The following is a 20836-nucleotide window of genomic DNA, read 5'->3' on the forward strand; positions in this document are numbered from 1 at the left end:
CAGTTGTAAACTATTGAAAGGAAGCAACTGTGTCTTATTCCTGTTCGTCCCTCCAAAACAACTAATATATAGGCGACTGGAACCAAGATGAGATGCTTCCCAAGAACCGGGGGTTGGTTGAAACTGAACCCCACTCTCCAGTGGAATAAAGCCAACAGTCTGCCCATGAACTCACTTCTAATGAAGACGAGCCCTTGGTACACTGTGGGGTGGGGAGCATGATGAAGTCAGCAAATGGCTCTTGAGTGCCTGTTGTGCCAGGCACTGAAGGGAGAACCAGTGCATGTTGGTGCAACTGTTCCCCCTCTCCACCTCAACCCTGGGGCTTAAACAGAGAACCCATCCTTGCTTGAGGGAGCCAGATGGCTCACACAGCCCCTGCTCACGGAGAAGGCCCCGTGTTCACAGCCAGAGGCAGGAATCTCAGTCAGGTCTCCAAGTCTCAGTCTTGGCTTGGCCTGAGACACGAAAACCAGAGACAGGCAGAGGGCAGCCCTGGCAGGGAACAGTCTAGAACCTGACCCTCAAGGAGCCCCAGTCCAGCCTGCAGGCTCCCTCTGTTCATCACCTGCAGTCAACAGTTGGGAGCCCTTCTTGCACTGGGGAGAAGTCCCTCCCTTTACCGGGATGACTGGGCTGGAAAGGCGCTCTTTAGAGGACAAAGGCGAGACGGAGAGGGGGTCCAGAAGGCAGTGTGGGTGGACATGCAGCAGGGCAGTGAGTCAGAGTGATGTACACAAGTTGGGTGTGAGTGCAGTGTATGTGCAGAGTATGTGTGTGTCAGAGAGTGAGCCCTGACTCCCAGGAGGTCTGATATGCCTCCTAAAGGGCCACCCGCCTCCTACCCGGGCATGGGCAGTTTTTGTAAGCATTCCTTTGTGTGTGGTCAGAAAGAATCTGTATCTCACAGTCTATGTGCTCATTGAATCAGCTTGTCAGTACGTTGTCCGAAGTTTCTGTCTTAACTGATTTTTGTGTCCCCTGATTTATCAGATCCTGACAGAGGCGTAGGTCGATCGCCCACTGGGGTGAACTGGTCATTTTCTCCTTACAACAGACCAAAATTTTTAATATCTCTTTTAAGATTTTTATTAGATGCAAACAATTTTAGAATTATTAATATCATACCTTCCTAGTTGAAAGTTTTATCAGAATCTTTGTGGAGTGTTTCTCGACACCAGCAGTCAATTCTCTGAGTTTCCAGACATCAACTGGGTGCTCACTCAATTTGTTCGATTTTGACACTAAACAGACTTCACAGCCTATGTGCGCAGTCCCCTAAGACTGTCTTCCTTCACATCAGATGTCCTTCACCACTTACCTGTACTTTTGTCAAAACCCCTCCTATGTTTCAGTAGTTTTCCAGAAAGGCTCACAGAACTCAGAAAGGCACCTTAAATGTTTACCAGTTTATTGGGATGGATACAATTCAGAAGCAACCAAATGCAAGAGAGGTGGAGGGCAAGGCGTGGGGACAGAGGAGGCAAGGAGCTTCCCTGTCCTCTTCAGGCAGCCACTCTTCGGATACCTTGGTATGTTCACCACCCAGGAAGTTCATCAAGTCTCCTCGCTGAACAGTTTTTATAGAGCTTAATCTTCAGCACCCCCTCCCACATTCCCTTCTTAGAGATCAGTAGCCTGAAATTTCCAACCCTCTAATCACTGGGGCTTTCTGATGACCAGCCCCATCCTAAGACTATCTAAGGGTCTAAGTCACCCCATTAGTACAAACTCAGGTTGATCAAAGGGGTCTCCTTAGAAATAGAAAAACATAAAGCCTATCAACAAGGAAATTCTGAGGGTTTTAGGAGCTCTGCCCAAGAACCAAGGACAAAGACCAAGTGTATTTCTTATTATGCCACACTTTTCATCCTTTCTGTCTAGTAATCATTTTTGGTTTAAAGCTTATATTTTCTGACATCAATATAGTTATGCCAGCTTTCAGTTAATTCATATCAATGAATTCACCAGTTTTTACTTAGTAGTTGCCTAGTATATCTTTTTATTAAAAATATTACTATAAAATTTATTGAAATTATTTTGAAAGTTTATTTTGTTTAAATTTTCAAGTTTCAGCTATTTATAAGGTATTTACTACTGAAATGTTTTAATATACAAAAGTAGTAGTAAAATGGCCGCTCATATACCTAATGCATGGGTTAAAATCTGATTGTCATTTTGCTTTATCTGCATCTATTTTTTATGCCATGTGTTTTACATAAGCCTCATACCTTTATCACACTTAATAAGATTCATGATTCCTTAATAGTCTTCATTATCCAGTTCACATTCAAATTTCCCCAGTAAACCCAAATTGCTTCCATAGTCCTTTCTCACATTTAGTTACTTTGTCTCCAACATGCCTTTCAGTCTAGGACAGTTTATACATACCCTCAATGTTTTTCCTTGATAACATTAATGTTTTCAAGACGTCAAACGACTTGTCACATAAACTGTCCATCTTATTAACTTCAGTCTTTATGTCCTTATATTTCAATTGAATCTGCTGTAAACAGTATTCCCTGCATTCGTTTTCTAATCCAGTATAATGTTTGTCTTTTACTTGGCAAGTTTAGTGCATTTATATTTATGGTCACTATCAATATATTTGGAATTAGTTCTTCCATCTTATCTGATCATTTCCACAAATCTCACTTTTTATATGTAATGTTTCATTATTTTGTAATTGAACGGGGTGCTTTTGCTTTCTTATGTTTAGTCCACCTCATTCCGTTTTATTCCATGATTAATTTAGAGATCTGTACTCCATGGGTCCACATCACATTCTGCCCAATGTGAGAGAAGGGCCTTCAAAGACTCCCCTTTAATTTTGGCCTGTGCCCCTTGAGCTTGGCAAACTTGAAAACAGGCATGAGATGTTATATCAATAGAGCTAAGATAAAACTAAAAGGAACTAACTGGGAGAAAACTATATGTCAACACTGGGGAAAGAATGAGCATAAGCTTTTCCTAGACCAGGTATGGTCCAAGCAGGAGGGAACGAGAAAGGAGCCGTTTACAAGTCCTGTCCGGGATTCCACAGACAGAAGGTCCCCAGACAACCAGGCTGCCCAGAGAAACATTGGCAACCAGATGGAGGAGATGACTTGCCTTGTGGAGGGAAGGACAATTGGCCCCAGAAGGGAGCTTCCGAGGAGCCCACAAAAGCCCGTTTCAGGAAACTGGTCACTTTGAACATCTGCCAAGCCCAGCTAGTAACAGAGGCAGACCCCAAGGGACCAATCACGAATGGTCAGACCTCCTTCCCTAAGCCCTCCCCAGAGGCCTCAGCAGCAGGCAGGTCAGGTATAAGACCATCCACACCCACACTCCATAAGGTCTGAGGCAGCCTTTGTACCAGGTGACCTGGCTGCACTGGGCAGAGCTCATTGGTCTAGTGGGCCAATGCTATCAACCAACCAGTAGACAGCTCAGTGTGGTGACTGAGCCAATCAGATTCTCTCTCAGGACCTTGTGCTAGGAGCGCCTCGCAGGCCACGGGGAGGGATGAAGCTGAATGAATATGGGAAGAGAAGCCACAGAAGTGGGTGTGGGGTCAGAGACTTGGGGATCATAACAAGCCCCAAGAGGAGAGGACGCAGGATCACTGCAGGGTGGAAGGGATAAGGCAGAGAAAAGCTGTGGACAGCAGGGGAGGTTTTAAACAAGATTGGCCAGAGCATGTAATTTTCATTTTGGCTGCGATTCGGTTTGGTTTGAGCCCCACTGAACATCTACAGACTCCAGCTGCTGACTCCTGGAAGCCAGCCTGGGTCTAGTTCCAGGTCAAGGGTCCTGGTTTCCCTTGGTTCCTGTTCTTACATATCAGTCAGGTTTGTCTGTCTCTCTTGCTGCCCACCTGTACCTACACGCCTGGAAACACCCATTATGGAGATAACCAGAGCTGGACTTTGTTTCCTGCAGGTAAAGAACACAGCCCACAAATCAAAAGTGAGAGAAAATCACCTAAGAGCCAGAGCACAGGCTGGCATCAGCAGGAACAGAGCCTCGCTGCACCCTGAACAGACTTCATGCCAGGCACTTCTTGATGCATTAATCCCAATTAAATCTTTCCTTACTGGGCTTCATTTTATTCTTGTGAAAATAAACCTTATTGTAAAATAGAATGAAAACTACAATCCAAAGCAGAAACCCACTAGGCAAACAAGACCCGCTCAATGTATAAAGTCACTGCAGACAGGACTGTATAAAGTCACTGCTTTTGTTTCTTGTTTCTTGAGAACATGACTCCAATGAGGCCCATGGCTGCAAGGCCCACTCCCGCGATGCCAACTGCCATGATGGCATCTCTGACCTGCAAGAGAGAGCACAGTGAGTCAGACTCTGTGTCAGGAAGCTGAGAACAGACTGTACATTCAACAAGGACATCCAGCTCAGGGAGCTGGACATGCCCCTTAGCTTCCCTGACAAACTCAGGAGTCAACAAATATTGGCAGGGAAATGGGGAGAGAAGGGCAGGATGGGAAAGCAATTGGTGGATGGGGCCAGCTGCCAACAAAGTACACAGGCATAAAGAGGGAAACTGCTTTGACCCTGTGAGTTTTTAAAGCAGACAGAGCCCCAGAGGGTGGCTGCAGAAAGGACGAGGGAGACGAAGCCAGATGGTTGAAATCCTGGCTGGCCAACAGGGAGCTCTTGAAGTAAGTGTAAAGTTGAAGAGGAATTGCTATTGAATCCTCAATAAACTCTGACCTCTGTCCTTCAAATCCCTCACTTATCTTCACCCTTGCTGAATCCCCAGAGCGCAGTCCAGCCAACCATTGACCTTTGCATGTTCTTAAATATATGACTCAACTATGAAAAAGACTAGTGATGTTATAAACTATTAAGATATCTGATTTGTATTGCTTATAATAGAAAAAAAAAAAAAACACAGGCAAAAGTAAGAGTAAGTTCCATGGTAAAAATTGAGCATATGTCAAATTTCACTCTTTCCTGAACTCCAACTAAAAATAAACTAAGTCATTAGTTTTAGGCATAATTTCACTAGGACTTAGAGAACACTCACTGCAATGAAGGCACGATGCCCCAATCAGCAAAACTGTACTTCTCCCAACTAAAAGAGCATCATAAACATGGATCAAGATATCTCCCCTGAAACCAAACCAAGCATTTAAGCAGAATCAAGATTCCAAAAGGAAAAGATTTTCTTAATGGTTTGATGCCAAGAAATCCAATGAGACAACCTATCAGAAATCTCAATAATATAAAGGGTGAAAATGTGGACCTGGAACCCAAAATCCACATCCTTACATGACCTGCCAACTCTGCCCTTGGTACTCAAAGCACAAAGCTTGTCTAGGCTGTATATTTTGTGGCTGCAATACTCACACATGCCCAACATGAAGAACAATTTGGAAAGCTTCAGTGGTTAAAAAATATGTATCTTGGCCCTGTCCAGGCTTATCTGAGTGATAAATGTGTCCAGCAAAGCTATATGAAATTCCAGGAAATATACCAGTGTAACTAACATCACAAGGTACCCAGAACTGGCATACTTGGCAGCAGAACACATGAGGACAGAAGTTTGAATGAAGCAACTGACCTAACTTCCACTGTCCGTCCGGAGAAGGCAATGGCACCCCACTCCAGTACTCTTGCCTGGAGAATCCCATGGGCGGAGGAGCCTGGTGGGCTGCAGTCCATGGGGTTGTGAAGAGTCGTACACGACTGAGCAACTTCCCTTTCACTTTTCACTTTCATGCATTGGAGAAGGAAATGGCAACCCACTCCAATGTTCTTGCCTGGAGAATCCCAGGGACGGGGGAGCTGGTGGGCTGCCGTCTATGGGGTCGCACAGAGTCAGACACGACTGAAGTGACTTAGCAGCAGCAGTCCGTCAGTCTTTAGAGCTTCCTGTGAAAGGTAATTAGGCTGGCTTCATGGCACTCGTGGCTCTGTTTCGTTCTTGCTAGGGAACCTGCATATAACCACTTGTATCCAGTGTTTTCCTTGCTAAGCTAGGCATTAGGATGGGAGAAATGGTTTGCAGATAGTGGAGTAAGAACAATAAGCCCCCAGTTCTTTACAGAACCTCATAGTGTGAGAAGAAATGCTGATGGAGCCAGTTCATACAAAAGGTACTTGGTCAAAGAAAACAACAATAGCCTCATTGTTTGTGCTCATGCTTGTACAAAGTATGTCATTAAATACAAAAGTAGTAAATAGTTAGTTCTAAGGGTGCAAATTTTACAGAAAGAATAATCTTCCTGGGAGAAACAGTGCTCCCTTCAGATGCCATTGATGATTTTCTTGTTGCAAGGCTGCTGGGTCCAGCCCAGCCACTGCGCTGAAATTGCAGGAGTTCTGAACATGAAAATAGGCTACATGGTGTGCATCAGAGGTCTTCAATCAGAATAGTATGAAAGAGAAAAATTCTCCTTCATTATCTTTTTTGTCAAAGTGGGCAAACTGTAATTCTATCAGATTGCAGACAACTAGCTGCTTATGCTGAAACGTCCACTCTGAGTTAAGCCCTGGAATTGTTTCTAGGAAAAAGACAGTTTGAATGTGCTTTCTTTACTTTCAGCAATGTTGTAAGTAGATATAAGAAGGGTAATATTACTCAGAGAGCAATTGAATTTAGGCTATGAGTGGTTACAAACTAAGAATGTTTATAAAATATTTGACAGCAAGTTGGCTTTAATATTTACAGTAATTTTTAACTAATGCCCTGCAATTTATCCAGGTTTATGAAATATACATATTACCATTGGCCATATCTTCAGTTTCTACTTATCTTAAAATTTTATCTGACACAGAATAGACTTCAGCCTGAGTGTGTAGCTCCTAGCTGCCTCTTTTAAAATGTACTATTCAATGTGAAGGCTTATTTACAAAAGCTTACTAAGTATACATGTCTTGAAACCTGAGTATTTTTAGGTAGGCAGATGGAAAATAGGAGAATCTGTTTTAGAATACTCGGGCATGGAAAGCACAGACTACGTTTTAGGTTTAATCCATTGCTTCCCTTTCTAACTGGAAAGTTAGACGAGTCACATGTAGTCTGTTGAAGGAAAATCTAGTCTGCTTTAAAGAGCTGAACACAAATAAACATAATGACCAATCAGATTCTTTTAACACAAACACAAATGTCCTCATGAGTTCAATGAAAGAGAGTTGCTGCTTTGACAGCGATTACAAAGAAAACTACTGCTGGACATTGTCCAGCACCCACTACTTCCACCCTCTCTGGTGAGACGGCACAAGTGCGGAAGCTGCATTTTAATTTGGCCACACCATGTATTATGATCGTTGCTTGCCTTGGCCAGTGATTCTCAAGGACGGGACGGGCTTGGCCTCTGGGAGATATTTGTCAACATCTATAGCCATTCTGGCTCTTACACCTGGGGGTGGGAAGGCTACTGGCATCTAGAGGGTAGAAGCCACAGATGCTGCTAAACATCCTGCAATGCACAGAGCAAGTCAGGACAAGGAAGGCTTCACTTCATCGTGTCAATGGCCCAAAACGTTAACAGTGCTGAGGCTGAGAAACCCTCATCTAGGCCAAGAAGTGAAAGAGGAAAATCTTTGGGAACAGTTCACATGCCACCTCCTCTTGCTCTGGATCCTGCTTTCGTGTTCTCTGAAGGGGGTCCAGGAGAACTGCTGATGCTTTTTGCCTTTTTCAGGTGTGTAAGTGGTGCATCAGGCTAAAGGCTCGGGAAGAGAAATGGCGTGTGTCTAGTTAGTGTTGCTTCATTTTTCAGGAAGATGTTTGTAGAAAGAATGAACAATAAACAAATATTTCTTGGTTCTTTTACTATCTCAAGATTTGGAATTGTATTTAAATGCTCTAAATATTATTTTTGTGTACTGACAAATGTATTTTACTAGATTATGTAACAATACTGTGTTGAAATCAAATGTTCTACTTGTATGAACTTATGAATTTGTCCTTCAGTCTATTAATAACCACTAAAGGAAACTAAAAATGACATAATTAAGAGATATTTTATAAATCTACCAAATCTTCCTAATACAACACCCTTAATTTATTATTTCCCAAATGTGTACAGTAATCTCTTTTTTTATTTTATTGCTGCATAGGAGGGTGGACATTTATCTGAAGTTGAAGCCCAGGTCTAACTGGGACCTCAATTGTTATGTAGTACCACAAATTATGAAATCAGATTTATTTTGGCGTAAGTTTCTCTTTATTCTGACATCATCACTGCTACTTTTAAAATACTTCTATTATACTAAATATACCAGTAAATGTTAGTTTTCTCATTTAAAAAGATAAATAATTGGAAAACAGGAGAGAGAAGATTAGGAAATCAGAGGAGGACTTCCCTGTTGGCTCAATAACAAAGAATCTGCCTGCCAGTACAGGCGATCTGGGTCCCGTTCCTGACCTGGGAAGATCCCACCTGCCAAGAGCAACTAAGCCCGTGCACCACAGCTATTGAGCCTGTGCTGCGAGCCCGGGAGCCGCAGCTGCTGAGCCCCTCTGCAGCAGCTACTCAAGTCCACGTGCCCGAGAGCCATGCTCCACAACAAGAGAAGCCACCACAATCAGAAGCCCACACAGCAGTGAAGACCCAGCACAGTCAGAAATGAATAAATAAAAATTCTAAAAACGAAAAACAGAGGAGCATTCTAGGGATACAACCTCTGGAATTAAAAAAAAAGGGAAAATGGAAAACTTCCCAGAACTGAAGAATTGGGGTTTCCAGACTGAAAAGAGTCATCAAGTTCCCAATACAATTCATAAACACAGATCTATGCAAGGTTTATCATAGATAATTTTCAGAACACTGAAGATAAGGAGAAGAGTCTATAAGCTTCCAGAAAGATAAAACTGGTCACATACAAAGGCTCAAAAATCACAACGAATTCAGACTTCTCAACAAGAATAGCTTAAATGACATAACAATGGAGCAATACCTTCAAATTTGGGGCAACATTTTTTTCAGCCTAAAATTGCATCCCCAAACTATCAATCAAATGGATAAAATGAAGATATTTTCAGGCACACACAGTCTTTTTAAAATATGCTCTTTTTCAGAACCTATTCAAAGTGGTATTCCACCAAAACTAGAGAGTAATCTAAGAATGGGAAAGATGTGAGCTACAGAGGGTAAAAGCATTAATACAGGAGAAAACTGAAGGGTGTCTCTAAAGGCTGCTAGTAAAGACAGATACTAGGATGACAGTATGCATCAAATGTGGCTCAGGACAAAGGTTGCGAGGGTCATTTTCCCCAACAGACACCTGTGCTGATGCCATAATCCCCCAGATCCCTTCTGTTTGCATCACCTTTGTAACCTAATGAGGTTCCCCTCATGGACCTGCCCAGTGACTTTCCCAGAAGGAGGCTCTTATAAACTGTCAGAGAAGTTGACACCAGACTGTGACCCAGAGATTCTGGAACTCTTCACCAAACATTGGCAGTATTACCCTATCCATACCTAGGTAGGGGTGTACTTGATATTCCTCGATTTTTATATGAATCGCCTTTCCCATTCACATATACATACTTATATATTTATTGTATATATGTACATATATAGGGATGAACTAATCAGCATGCAGGTCAGTGTAGTAAACACCACTAGTTATCAGCAGTATGAGGAAGAAGGCTGAGCATGATCCTTGCTGGTGAATGCCTCCTAAGGATGTCACTGTGGCCCAGACAGGCCAGTGGACAAGACACTGGGTGAACCAAGAGAAAGAATGAAAATGAGGGCCATTATGACTACTTCAACTGCCACGATTTATTAAGAGAATTTTCTTAGTTGCCACTATGCTAAGCATAAGGATGCTCTTACCTAATTCACACAGTAGCCCTCCGAGATCAATATCATCACTTGTACTTTACCAAATGGTGACCCACTCGAGTATTCTTGCCTGGAAAATCCCATCAACAGAGGAGCCTAGTGGGCTACAGCCCATGCGGTCACAAGAGTCTGACACGACTGAGAGGCTAAACCGCCAAGAGTGGTATTTAACCTGAGAGAACTTCAATCAATCCCCAAGGTCATAAAGCTGACAAAAGGCAGAGCTCACATCCAGCCCGGGTCTGCCTGACTCCAGAAAGCCGCACTCTCGACCACCACACGCCCATGAAGAGACCAAATCTCAAAATGTTATAAAGTAATGAATATCAACAACCTGATGGATCTTAACCTCACCTTTCCTCAAAAGAACAAGAAAAATCATACTCTTTTCCATCAACTGATATCTGACCCAATGACAGTCAACCAATCGGTAGACAGCTCAGTGTAGTGAGTGAGCCAATCAGATTCTCTCTCAGGAGCTTGTGCTAGGAGCTCCTCTCAGACCAGGGGTAAGGCTGGAGCTGAGCAGATATGGGAAGAGACACTACAGGAGTGGGTGTGGGATCAGAGACTTGGGGGCCGTGACAAGTCCCAAGAAGAGAGGACGCAGGATCACTGCAGGGTGGAAGTGATAAGGCAGAGAAAAGCTGTGGAGAGCAGGGGAGGTTTTAAACAAGACTGGCCAGAGCATATAATTTTCATTTTGGCTGTGGTTTTGTTTGGTTTCAGCCCCACTGGACATCTACAGACTACGGCTGCTGACTCCTAGAAGCTGGCCTGGGTTTAGTTCCAGGTCCAAGGGTCCTGATTGCCCTTGGTTCCTGTTCTTGCATATCAGTCAGGTTTGTCTGTCTCTCTTGCTGCCCACCTGTACCGACACGACTGGAAACACCCATTACTTCAGATAACCAGAGCTGGACTTTGTTTCCTGCAGGCAAAGAACACTGCCCACAAACCGAAAGTGAGAGAAAATCACCAAAGACCCAGACAGCCTGACATCAGCAGGAACAGAGCTTCACTGCAATCTCAACAGACTCCAGCCAGGCAGTTCTTGATGCATGTCCCCCAGTAAAATCCTCCCTTATTGGGTTTTATTTTTATTATTATAAGAAAAAATGAAATCCACAAACCATACCAGAAACTGATAGCTTATGATGTTTGGTGTCGAATCTGTGGTCTTCAAAGGAGATTTAACTCCAGGACCAAAGATGCAGTCTCAGTCACTCAGAGCTTTGTGCAGCAAAGATTTTTATTTAACATAAAAGGACAGAGAAAGCTTCTGACATAGATGTCAGAAGGGGGTAGAAAGAGTACCCACCTCACTAGTTTAAGCAGGGCATTATATACTTTTCAACTGGCTGCTGAGAATAGATAAAAACAATGTCTCAAGACTGAGAAAGTTTTATCCAGACCCTCTCCCACAGCATACATCTTGAGATAACATTGGCCCAAGACTAGTCTGGTAAAATGGGTTTCAAGCACTCTGTCCCTGGGAGAGATGTGTTATGGTTGTGTAAGCAGTGAGGAAACAGGTTCCCAGGCACCATTTGGTACAGTTATAATGACTGACATGGAGACCTAGAGTCTGAGAAAAGCATACCCAGGAGTAAGATATGTTATGCTTAAAAGGCCAGTTTTCAAATGAAATAGACTGTTGCAAAATGAACACAGAGCTTTTAAAAATAGCCCATCCTTGGAAAGATATATCATAGCTCACAGGGCCTACGAGACTAAGGCAAAAGAATAAGAAAAAGAAGGAAAGTTTACTTCCTCCTTAAAGGGGCCTTGGACTGCCTATCAACCTGCCTGTTAACTCTCTCAAAACTGTCTAGCAAAACAAGACGCCCCTCAATGTCTAAAGCCACTGCTGACAAGACACTCCCTTCAGGTCATTGATTTTGCTTCTTGTTTCTTGAGAACATGGCTCCAGCAAATAGGGCTATCAGGCCCACTCCAGAGATGGTAGCTGCTGTGACAGCATCTCTGACCTGCAAGAGAGAGGAGAGTGAGTCAGATTCTGTGTCAGTAAGCTGAGTACAGACTGTACATTCAACAAGGATGTCCAGCTCATGGAGCTTCATGTGCCTCATAGCCTCCTTGACAAACTCAGGAGTCAACAAATATTGGCAGGGAAATGCAGAGAGGAGGGCAGCAGGAGGAAGGAATTTGTGAATGCGGCAGCTGGCCAATGACATACACAGGCCTGAAGAGGGAAATTCCCTTCAGCCTGCGGGTTTTTAAAGCAGACAGATCCCCAGAGGGTGACTGTGGACAGGACAGGGAGATGAGGCCAGATGGTTGAAATCCTGGCTGATCAACAGGGAGCTCTTGAGATACGTGTAAATTTGAACAGGAATTTCTATTGAATCCTCAGTGAACTCTGACCTGGGTCCTAACAGAACCCTCACTTGTCTTCATCTTTGCTGTATGTCCAGTGCCCAGACCTGCCAGGCGCCAAGTGCTCTCTGCACGTTCTTCAATAAATGACTCAACTATGAAAAAGAGTGGTGATGTTATACTTTAAATTATTAAGATATCTTACTTATATTGCTTGTTCTAGAAAAAAAGAAACCTGCAAAAGAAAGAGTAAGTTTCAGGGTAAAAACAGAACACGTATCAAATTTCACTCCGTCCTGAACTCCAAACAAAAATAAAGTAAGACATTAGTTTTAGGCATAATTCCACTAGGACTCAGAGAACACTAAAGGCTAAGGCAGCTGTGGAAAAAGCTGAATATTAATCCTAAATACAGTAAGTCCCCTACATACTAACCTGGTCAGTTCTGAGAGCACGTTCTTAAGTCCCATTTGTTTGTAAGTCCAACAAAGTTAGCTTAGGTCCCCAAGTAACACAATCAACTATACAGCACTGTACTGTAAAAGATTTATAGTACTTTTCATACAAAAAATACATAAAAAACAAAAAGAATAAAGAACACATTCTTTTTTTACTTCAACTTAAATTCTTTATTATCACACTCAAAGATACTTATTGAAAGTGAAAGCATTAAGTGATCAGTTGTGTCTGATTCTTTGCGACCTCATGGACTTCAGCCTGCCAGGCTTCTCTGTCCATGGAATTCTCCAGGCAAGAATACTGGAGTAGGTTGCCACTCCCTTCTCAAGGGAGACTTTCTAACCCAGGGATTGAACGTCAGTGTCTAGCATTGAATGCAGATTCTTTACCATCTGAGCCATCCTTTTAATAGGGTTCTCATATATTTTTTTTAAAAAAGATTTACTCATTGATTTTTGGCTCACTGGGTCTTCACTGCTGTGTTCAGCCTTTCTTGAGTTGCAGGAAGTGGGGGCTCCCTTTGTTGTGGAGCATAGGCTCTAGAACTTGGACTCAGTAGTTTTGGGCTCAGCAGTTGTGGCACAAGGGCTTAGTTACCTCACCTCAAGTGGGATCCTCTTGGACCAGGTTTTGAACCTGTGTCCCTTGCATTGGCAGGTGTATTCTTTACTGCTGGAACCACCAGGGATGTCCCTCTCATATATTTTTAATCTCACAGTATAGTACTTTGAAAAGTACAGTGGTGAAGAACAACAGCTGGCATCCAGGGGCTGGTGTCACGTGAACAGGCAAGAAGAGTTACTGACTGGAGGAGGGAGAGGAGGTGGGAGATGGTGGAACGGAAGGATCATCAGCAATAGGAGATGGAGGGCAAGCTTCAATGTCACTCCTTCCTGACTTTGCTGGAACACAAGTTCGCATTTTGAAAGTTCCAAACTCAAATGTTTATATGTCAGGGGCTAACAGTGTACATCACTTCATGGGAAATAGATGGGAAAACAGTAGAAACAGTGTCAGACTTTATTTTTTGGGCCCCAAAATCACTGCAGATGGTGACTGCAGCCATGAAATTAAAAGACACTTACTCCTTGGAAGGAAAGTTATGACCAACCTAGATGGCATATTAAAAAACAGGGACATTACTTAGCTAACAAGGGTCCATCTAGTGAAGACTATGGTTTTTCCAGTAGTCGTGTATGGATGTGAATTGGACTGTGGAGAAATCTGAGCACCAAAGAATTGATGGTTTTGAACTGTGGTGTTGGAGAAGACTCTTGAGAGTCCCTTGGACTGCAGGGAGATCCAACCAGTCCATCCTAAAGGAGATCAGCCCTGGGATTTCTTTGGAAAGAATGATGCTAAAGCTGAAAGTCCAGTACTTTGGCCACCTCATGCGAAGAGTTGACTCATTGGAAAAGACTCTGATGCTGGGAGGGACTGGGGGCAGGGGGAGAAGGGGACGACAGAGGATGAGATGGCTGGATGGCATCACGGACTCGATGGACGTGAGTTTGAGTGAACTCCGGGAGTTGGTCATGGACAGGGAGGCCTGGCGTGCTGCGATTCATGGGGTCACCAAGAGTCGGACACGACTGAGCAACTGAACTGAACTGAACTGAACTGTATACAACAGAATCCCTGAAAAATATCACATATTGACATCACCAGGTTCTTCTGGAAGTAGGTGAAAGAGAGAGAGAGCTGAGGCCCCTCCCTAACTGCAATGAAAATCAGAAGATTTGGGGGTCTGAAAACAAAAGCGCAAGTGACGGTGTGGGTATCATACCTCCAAAAAGGGATTGAGAGGCCATACATATGCGAAATGGAGGCTCGTGGCCTTCCCGTCCCCTCTGCTCCCAGTACTTTACCCTCTGCATAAGAGTCAGGAAAACTCTTCTGGGGAATCGGACTGGCCCAAGTGGAAACAATGAAAGGTACCAATATGAGGGTTCCCCCTCTACTCTGAAGTGAACCTCAAAGTCAACAAGCCACTGCCCTCTCTGAGCTCACTCCTCAAGCCCCGTACTCTTAATCATGAGCCCACAATCCAGATGTACCAGACATCTAGCTGTTGCTGCTACTGCTGCTACTGCTAAGTCACTTCAGTCGTGTCCAACTCTGTACGACTCCATAGACGGAAGCTCGCCAGGCTCCGCCATCCCTGGGATGCTCCAGGCAAGAACACTGGAGTGGGTTGCCATTACCTTCTCCAAGGCATGAAAGTGAAAATGAAAGTGAAGTCGCTCAGTCATGTCCAACGCTTTGCGACCCCATGGACTGCAGCTTACCAGGCTCCTCTGCCCATGGGATTTTCCAGGCAAGAGTACTGGAATGGAGTGCCATTGCCTTCTCCAAGACATCTAGAAGACCTTTGAAATAGGAGACAGAGAGCAAAACAAAAAGGAAAAAGCAATCTGGAGAAAGAAAAGATAACATCTTTTTAAAAACTGTTTTTAGAGAATAGAATGTATACAGTAAAGAAGAGGGACTTCCTGGTGGCCCAGTGGTAAAGAATCCACCTGGCAATTCAGGATCCCTAGGTTGGGAAGATCCACTGGAGAAGGCACTCCAGGATTCTTGCCTGGGAAATCCCACGGACAGAGGCACCTGGTGGGCTATGGCTCATGGGGCTGCAAAAGAATCAAATATGACTTAGTGACTAAACAACACCATATATAAAGAAGAACACAGTGCTATTAAAAATAACGGAATGTTGAGAGAAAAAAGCAATTCTCAGAAAATAAAAATATGCTGGAAATTACAAACTCAATAGACATTTTAGAGATAAAGTTGGGAAATCTCTCAGAAGGAACAGCAGAAAAGATGAAGCTATAGAAAACAGCTTCCAAAGGTAAAAATGAAGGAATAATCCAGTCAGTATAACATTTGAATAATAAACTTTCCAGAAAGAGGGATTAGAGGAAACTCAGAGGGGAAGCAAGCGTGAAATAACTCATGAAAATTTACTAGGACCAAAGGGTATATGTTTTCAGATTGAAATGGTGCTTTGAGGATAAAAGCAGACCTATGCCAAGGCACGTTAGTGTGAGATTTTAGAACACTGGGTAAAGACAAGACATTACATCTTCTAGAGCAGGAGAGAAAAACAGGAAACCGAGAAAAGATCAGGAATCAGAATCACTCTACATTTCATCATAGCAATGCTGGAAGCAAGAAGACAACGGAATAATGCCCTCAAACTCTTACAGTAAAACAATTTCTAACCTAGAATTACATACCTATGTGCTTAGTGGTTCAGTCATGTCCAACTCTTTGCAACCGTATGGACTATAGCCCACCAGGCTCCTCTGTCCATGGAGAATCTCCAAGCAAGAATACTAGAGTGGGTTGCCATGCCCTTCTCCTCCAGGGGATCTTCCCAACCTAGGGATTGAACCCAGGCTTCCCACATTGCAGGCAGATTCTTTCCTGTCTGAGCCACCAGGGAAGCCCAAGAATACTACAGTAGGTAGTCTTATCCCTTTTCCAGAGGATCTTCCTGACCCAGGAATCAAACCAGGATCTCCTGCATTTCAGGAGGATTCTTTACTAGTTGAGCTACCAGGGAAGCCCTGGAATTCTATACCTATACAGACTATTATTTCAAGTGGGAGGGTGAATTGAAAAATAATTCGGACATATAGGATCTCAAAAAAAATTCTCCTTCCATGCATCCTTTTTTAAGAAGCTGCTGAAGGAGTTTCCACCACAAGAAATGTGTAAACCAAGACAGGGCTTCCCAGGTGACTCATTGGTAAAGAATCCACCTGCCAAAGCAGGAGACATGGGTTTGGTCCCTAGATTGGGAAGATCCTCTGGAGAAGGAAATGGAACCCCCTCCAGTATTCTTGCCTGGGAAATCTCATGGGCAGAGGGGCCTGGAGGGCTGAAGTCCATGGTGTTGGAAAAGCTATTCAATATGGTGTTGGTGTTTAGCTATTCAACAATAACAGCAAACAAAGAGAGAGGACATGAGATATGGAAGATGGTGCTCTGGTACAGGAGACAATAGAGGGAAATCTTTCTAGAATAACAGCAGGAGGAGCTCCCAGGGCATTAACTGTACCCAGGGTAAAGAGTAACTGGTAGGCAGAAAAATAGCCCCCAAGGAGGTCTAGGTCTTAATCCCATAATATGTCCTCATTCCTAATACTTGTAAATACATTATGCTACATGGAGAGAGAGGATTGAGATTGCAGATAGAATTAAGGTTGCTAATCAATTTACCTTAGAATAGGAAGGTTATTCTGGATTTCCAGATAAGCCCAATATAATCACAAAGTTTCTGATGGAAGCAGGAAGGAGTAGAGTCAGTATCACAGTGAAACAATGGGAGAGAGACTCAACCAGCCATTTCTAACTTTGGAGATGAAAGGGAGCCACAAGCCAAGGAATGCAGGCAGCCTCTTGAAGCTGGAAAAGACTAGAAAACAGGTTCCCTGTGAGAGCCTCTAGAAAAGAACACAGCCTTGTTGACACCTTGATTTTAGCTCAGTGAGACCTGTTTCAGACTTCTGACCTCCAGAACTATAAGACAATACATTTGTGTTGTGTTAAGCCACTGAATTTCTGGCCATGTGTTACAGCAGCCACAGGTACTCATAAAGCAATCAATTCAAGTTCAAGCCTGGCATGTAGAGTGAACTGTTGTCACCATTATCCTACATATCTTAAGGCAACTTCTGGGGGATGTGGCCTGGCTGAGTAAGAGAAACAGCAGAGAAATAAGAAACTCAGAGACCACGGAGCTAGGGACACACCGAGGACCCACCTGGTCGCTGCGGGGGACCCCGTAGCACGGCTCATTGATGAAATGCTCGCAGTTCTGGCTGGTCAGGCTGTAGCACAACTCCCAGCCCACCAGCTTCTCCACCCGCTGGATGATTTTGCTGGGAGGAAATGGCTTGTACTTGTCATCATGCTTGTTGTTGACCCTGTACGGATCTCCCCCAACCACATCACACAGCCGCTTCTTGTTTACTATGGCCCTATCAGCCAGTGAAGACATGATACTGGACCCACCAGCTCCTGAGATTCTGCCTGTGGATACAGGATGAGGAACATGATTGGTCCTGGGCTGGCCCCCAGCCTAGCATCCACCACATCCACAAGGGGATGAGCAGATGAGTCAGGGTCAGACCTATGTGACTTTGGATAAGACCCTTGTGGTCTCTGGTCCACGGTCTTATCTGAAATGAGGAATGAAGTTCCATAATTTGTTGTGATATTTTTAACCTAGAGAAGTTGGCCTTGCACATCCTGTGACACCCCAGTGGCCCTCTTGATTGTGCAAATACAGGCTCTGAGCACACCCACCTCCCTGGGAGAATAGAGTGTGAGTTTTTTGTGATCCCGCCAAGACTCCACTTCCCTGACATACGCAAAGCTGATTGCTGCAGAAAAGGTGGATGGCTTTGGGGAACGGATCCCATTCTTGATGTGTCAAGGTATCTCATTGTGGTTTAATTTGTATTTGCCTAGGCAGCTAAAGATGTTGAGCATCTTTTCATGTGCTAATTTTCCATCTGTTTGTTCTCTCAGAAGTGCTGTCCCCTTCTCTATTTTCTGGAATTTTATAAAAATTGGGACTCTTTCTTTAAACTGTTCATGAAATTTGCTGGGGAAGCAATCTTACCTGGATATTTCCATTTGGAAGATTTTTTAATTAAAAATTCAATTCCCCTAACTGGACATAGAAATAGACCGTGTATCTATTTTATCTTGGGTTGCTTTTGAGAGTTTGTGTTTTTCAAAACATTGGTCCATTTAATCTGGATTTCATATATATGCACAACTGTGCTATATTTGTTTTGCTCTTTCTGACTACCTTACTCTGTAAAACAGGTTCTAGGTTCATCCACCTCACTACAACTGACTCAAATTCGTTCCTTTCTATGGCTGTATAATCTTCCATTGTACCTATGAACCCTATCTTCTTCATCCATTCATCTATCGATGAATATCTAGGTTGCTTCCATATCCTGGCTATTATAAATAGTGCTGCAATGAACACTGGGGTGCATGTATCGTCTTGAATTGTGGTTTTCTCAGAGCATATGCCCAGTAGTGGGGTTGTTGGGTCATATGGTAATTTTATTCCTAATTTGTTAAGGAATCTTCATACTGTTCTCCATAGTGGCTGTACCAATCTACATTTAATCTTAGTCATCAAATGTAATACATACATAGAGTGCATAATATGATTTTCTTATCTCTTCAATGTCTGTGGGGTCTTTAGTGAAAACCCTTCTTTCATTTCTGATATTGGTCATTTGAATCTTTTTCCCTTTTTTTCTTTGTCAGTCTCACTAGAGTTTTACCCATTTAATTGGTATTTTCAGAAAAACATTTTTGACCCTATTGATTTTCTCTGCTGTTTTCTGTTTCCAGCTTTATAGATTTCTGCCCTTATGTTTTTTAATTCCTTCTTTTTACTTGCTTTGGTTTATTTTGCACTTTTTTTCTAATTTCTTCAGTTGAAAGCTCAGAGAACTGATTTTAAACTTTTCTTCCTTTCTAGTATAAGCATTTAAGACAATACATTTTTGTCTCAGCACTTTACCTATACCACACAAAATTTGATATTTTATGTTTGCATTTTTGTTCCTTTTAAAATATTTGCTAATGTCCATTGAGACTTCCTGCCAGAAGAGCCTAGCAGGCTATAGGACACGGGATCGGAAAGAGTCAGACACGACCAAGAGTTGGACAGGACTGACATTTAGACAGAAAATCCTTCCTTGCTTTCAGGGACCAGATGGACTGCATTCTTGTCTAATAGCCACTTTGAAAACATCTCAGCCAGATCTCCAGGTATAGCGTTTGGCCTGCCTGCTCTAGAAAAACCAGATGAACATGAACCTAAGCCATCTGTCTCGCATAGAGTGGCTTCTTTGGGGAGAGGGGGTGATGCTTAATCCTCATCACGTGATGGGCAACCGGGACGGTGCAAGCACTTGTCTTGGGCACCAGCCCCCACCCCTGCTGAGACACGGGAAAAGAGGGAGGGTCCTGGGACTGTGTTGGCTGAGTCCGTGTTCACTCAGGTGTACCTTCGTATGCCTGGGGCTGTGCAGATGTGTTTCTGCACGTGTGTACTCATGACACAGCATGCACAGCATCTCCCCAACATGTCCCAGCACCAGGCCCACCCAGGGCAATGCTGGGCAGTCAGTATGTGGACAGACCCTCAAGCCCACCACCCTGTGCTCATGGTGTCCGTGGCCTCACTGAGCCCCATCTTTGGGCCCCTCCTGCCCTCAGGATGCCCTTCTCTCATAGCTGATGTCTTGAGAGATGCAAGGTGGAGAGATCTTAATGTGACCCAACAGGTAGTTCAGCCAGGGACCAGAACCTTGTGGGATCACAAAGCTGTCAGCAATGGGGTGGACACATGCTACGTGGCCCTTCCGCCCACACAACAACCTGACAAGGGAGCATCATCCCATCGTGGAGACGCAGGAACCAGGGTTCCCAGAGGGCGATGCCCTGCTCAAGGTCACTTGTGCCAAGAAGCCAAGCCGGGCCTTTGCCCACATCTCCCACTAGGCACCCCACAGTCCTGCCTGACTCCCTTTCCGCACCCCATTCCTCATGGTCTGTGTTCCACCCCGGGGCACCCCAGCTGCAAAAATGAATCATTTTTCTGTTCCCACTACATTCCTGATCTGGGGAATGATGTCCCCTGTTCCAACCCCTCTTCCAGCTTTCCTAGTCCCCAGAGAGGGCCACCCTAAGTCCTCCAGCTCCCTAACACATCCTTTCCTTCTCCCCTACCCTCACCCCCACCCCTGCCACATGCATCCAACCACAAAGTCCAGTCACTGATGAGAAACATCTTCCTTTAGTGCATTTGGACATCACCAGGAAATAATGTGCCCCTTGAGGCTGCTGCAGCCATGGTGACCAGGCAGGCTGTCACTGGGGACACAGCACCAGCACGATGGAAAACCCTAGGTCCTTAGTGGCCTCAACGAGCTACTGAAATGGATCTGAGTCGCTGGCCTCTGTCTTCCTGTTACAGAGTCAGTGACTGTCCAGGCTGTCAAAACCTGTTTTAGTTAAGTTCTGCCTCTTGCAGCCAAACACATCCTACAGGGGCATCGAGGTCCTGGGTCCCACATGCCATGAGGCACCCACCTCCTGAAGGCTTGTCCCATGCAGTGCAACACCCCTACTGGCCCACCCCATGGCTTCTGTCCCAGTATTTCCTAGAGTCATTACAATGGCCTAGAAGG

At 44.1% G+C, this 20836-nt stretch overlaps 1 protein-coding gene across 1 annotated transcript; it reads right to left on the minus strand.

The window, feature by feature from the left end:
* Nucleotides 1–1396: 1396 nt before the first annotated feature.
* On the minus strand, nucleotides 1397–19839 carry LOC128068582 (phospholipase A and acyltransferase 3-like). Its single transcript, XM_052661692.1, has 3 exons — nucleotides 19830–19839; nucleotides 17371–17639; nucleotides 1397–4315 (listed from the first exon to the last, which is right to left on the minus strand). Exons 1-3 carry the CDS (start codon nucleotides 19837–19839, stop codon nucleotides 4214–4216), a joined length of 381 nt encoding a protein of 126 aa, XP_052517652.1. The 3' UTR covers nucleotides 1397–4213.
* Between the last annotated feature and the right edge of the window lie 997 nt (nucleotides 19840–20836).

Source organism: Budorcas taxicolor, chromosome 25 (assembly GCF_023091745.1).
Source record: "Budorcas taxicolor isolate Tak-1 chromosome 25, Takin1.1, whole genome shotgun sequence".
In the NCBI taxonomy this organism is placed as follows: Eukaryota; Metazoa; Chordata; class Mammalia; order Artiodactyla; family Bovidae; genus Budorcas; species Budorcas taxicolor.

Excerpts from the sequence above, each read along its gene's own strand:
- LOC128068582 (XM_052661692.1), bottom strand. Across the intron at positions 4,316-17,370 it reads GGGTCCCCCGCAGCGACCAG|GTCAGAGATGCCATCATGGC; the intron begins GTGGGTCCTCGG and ends TCTCTCTTGCAG.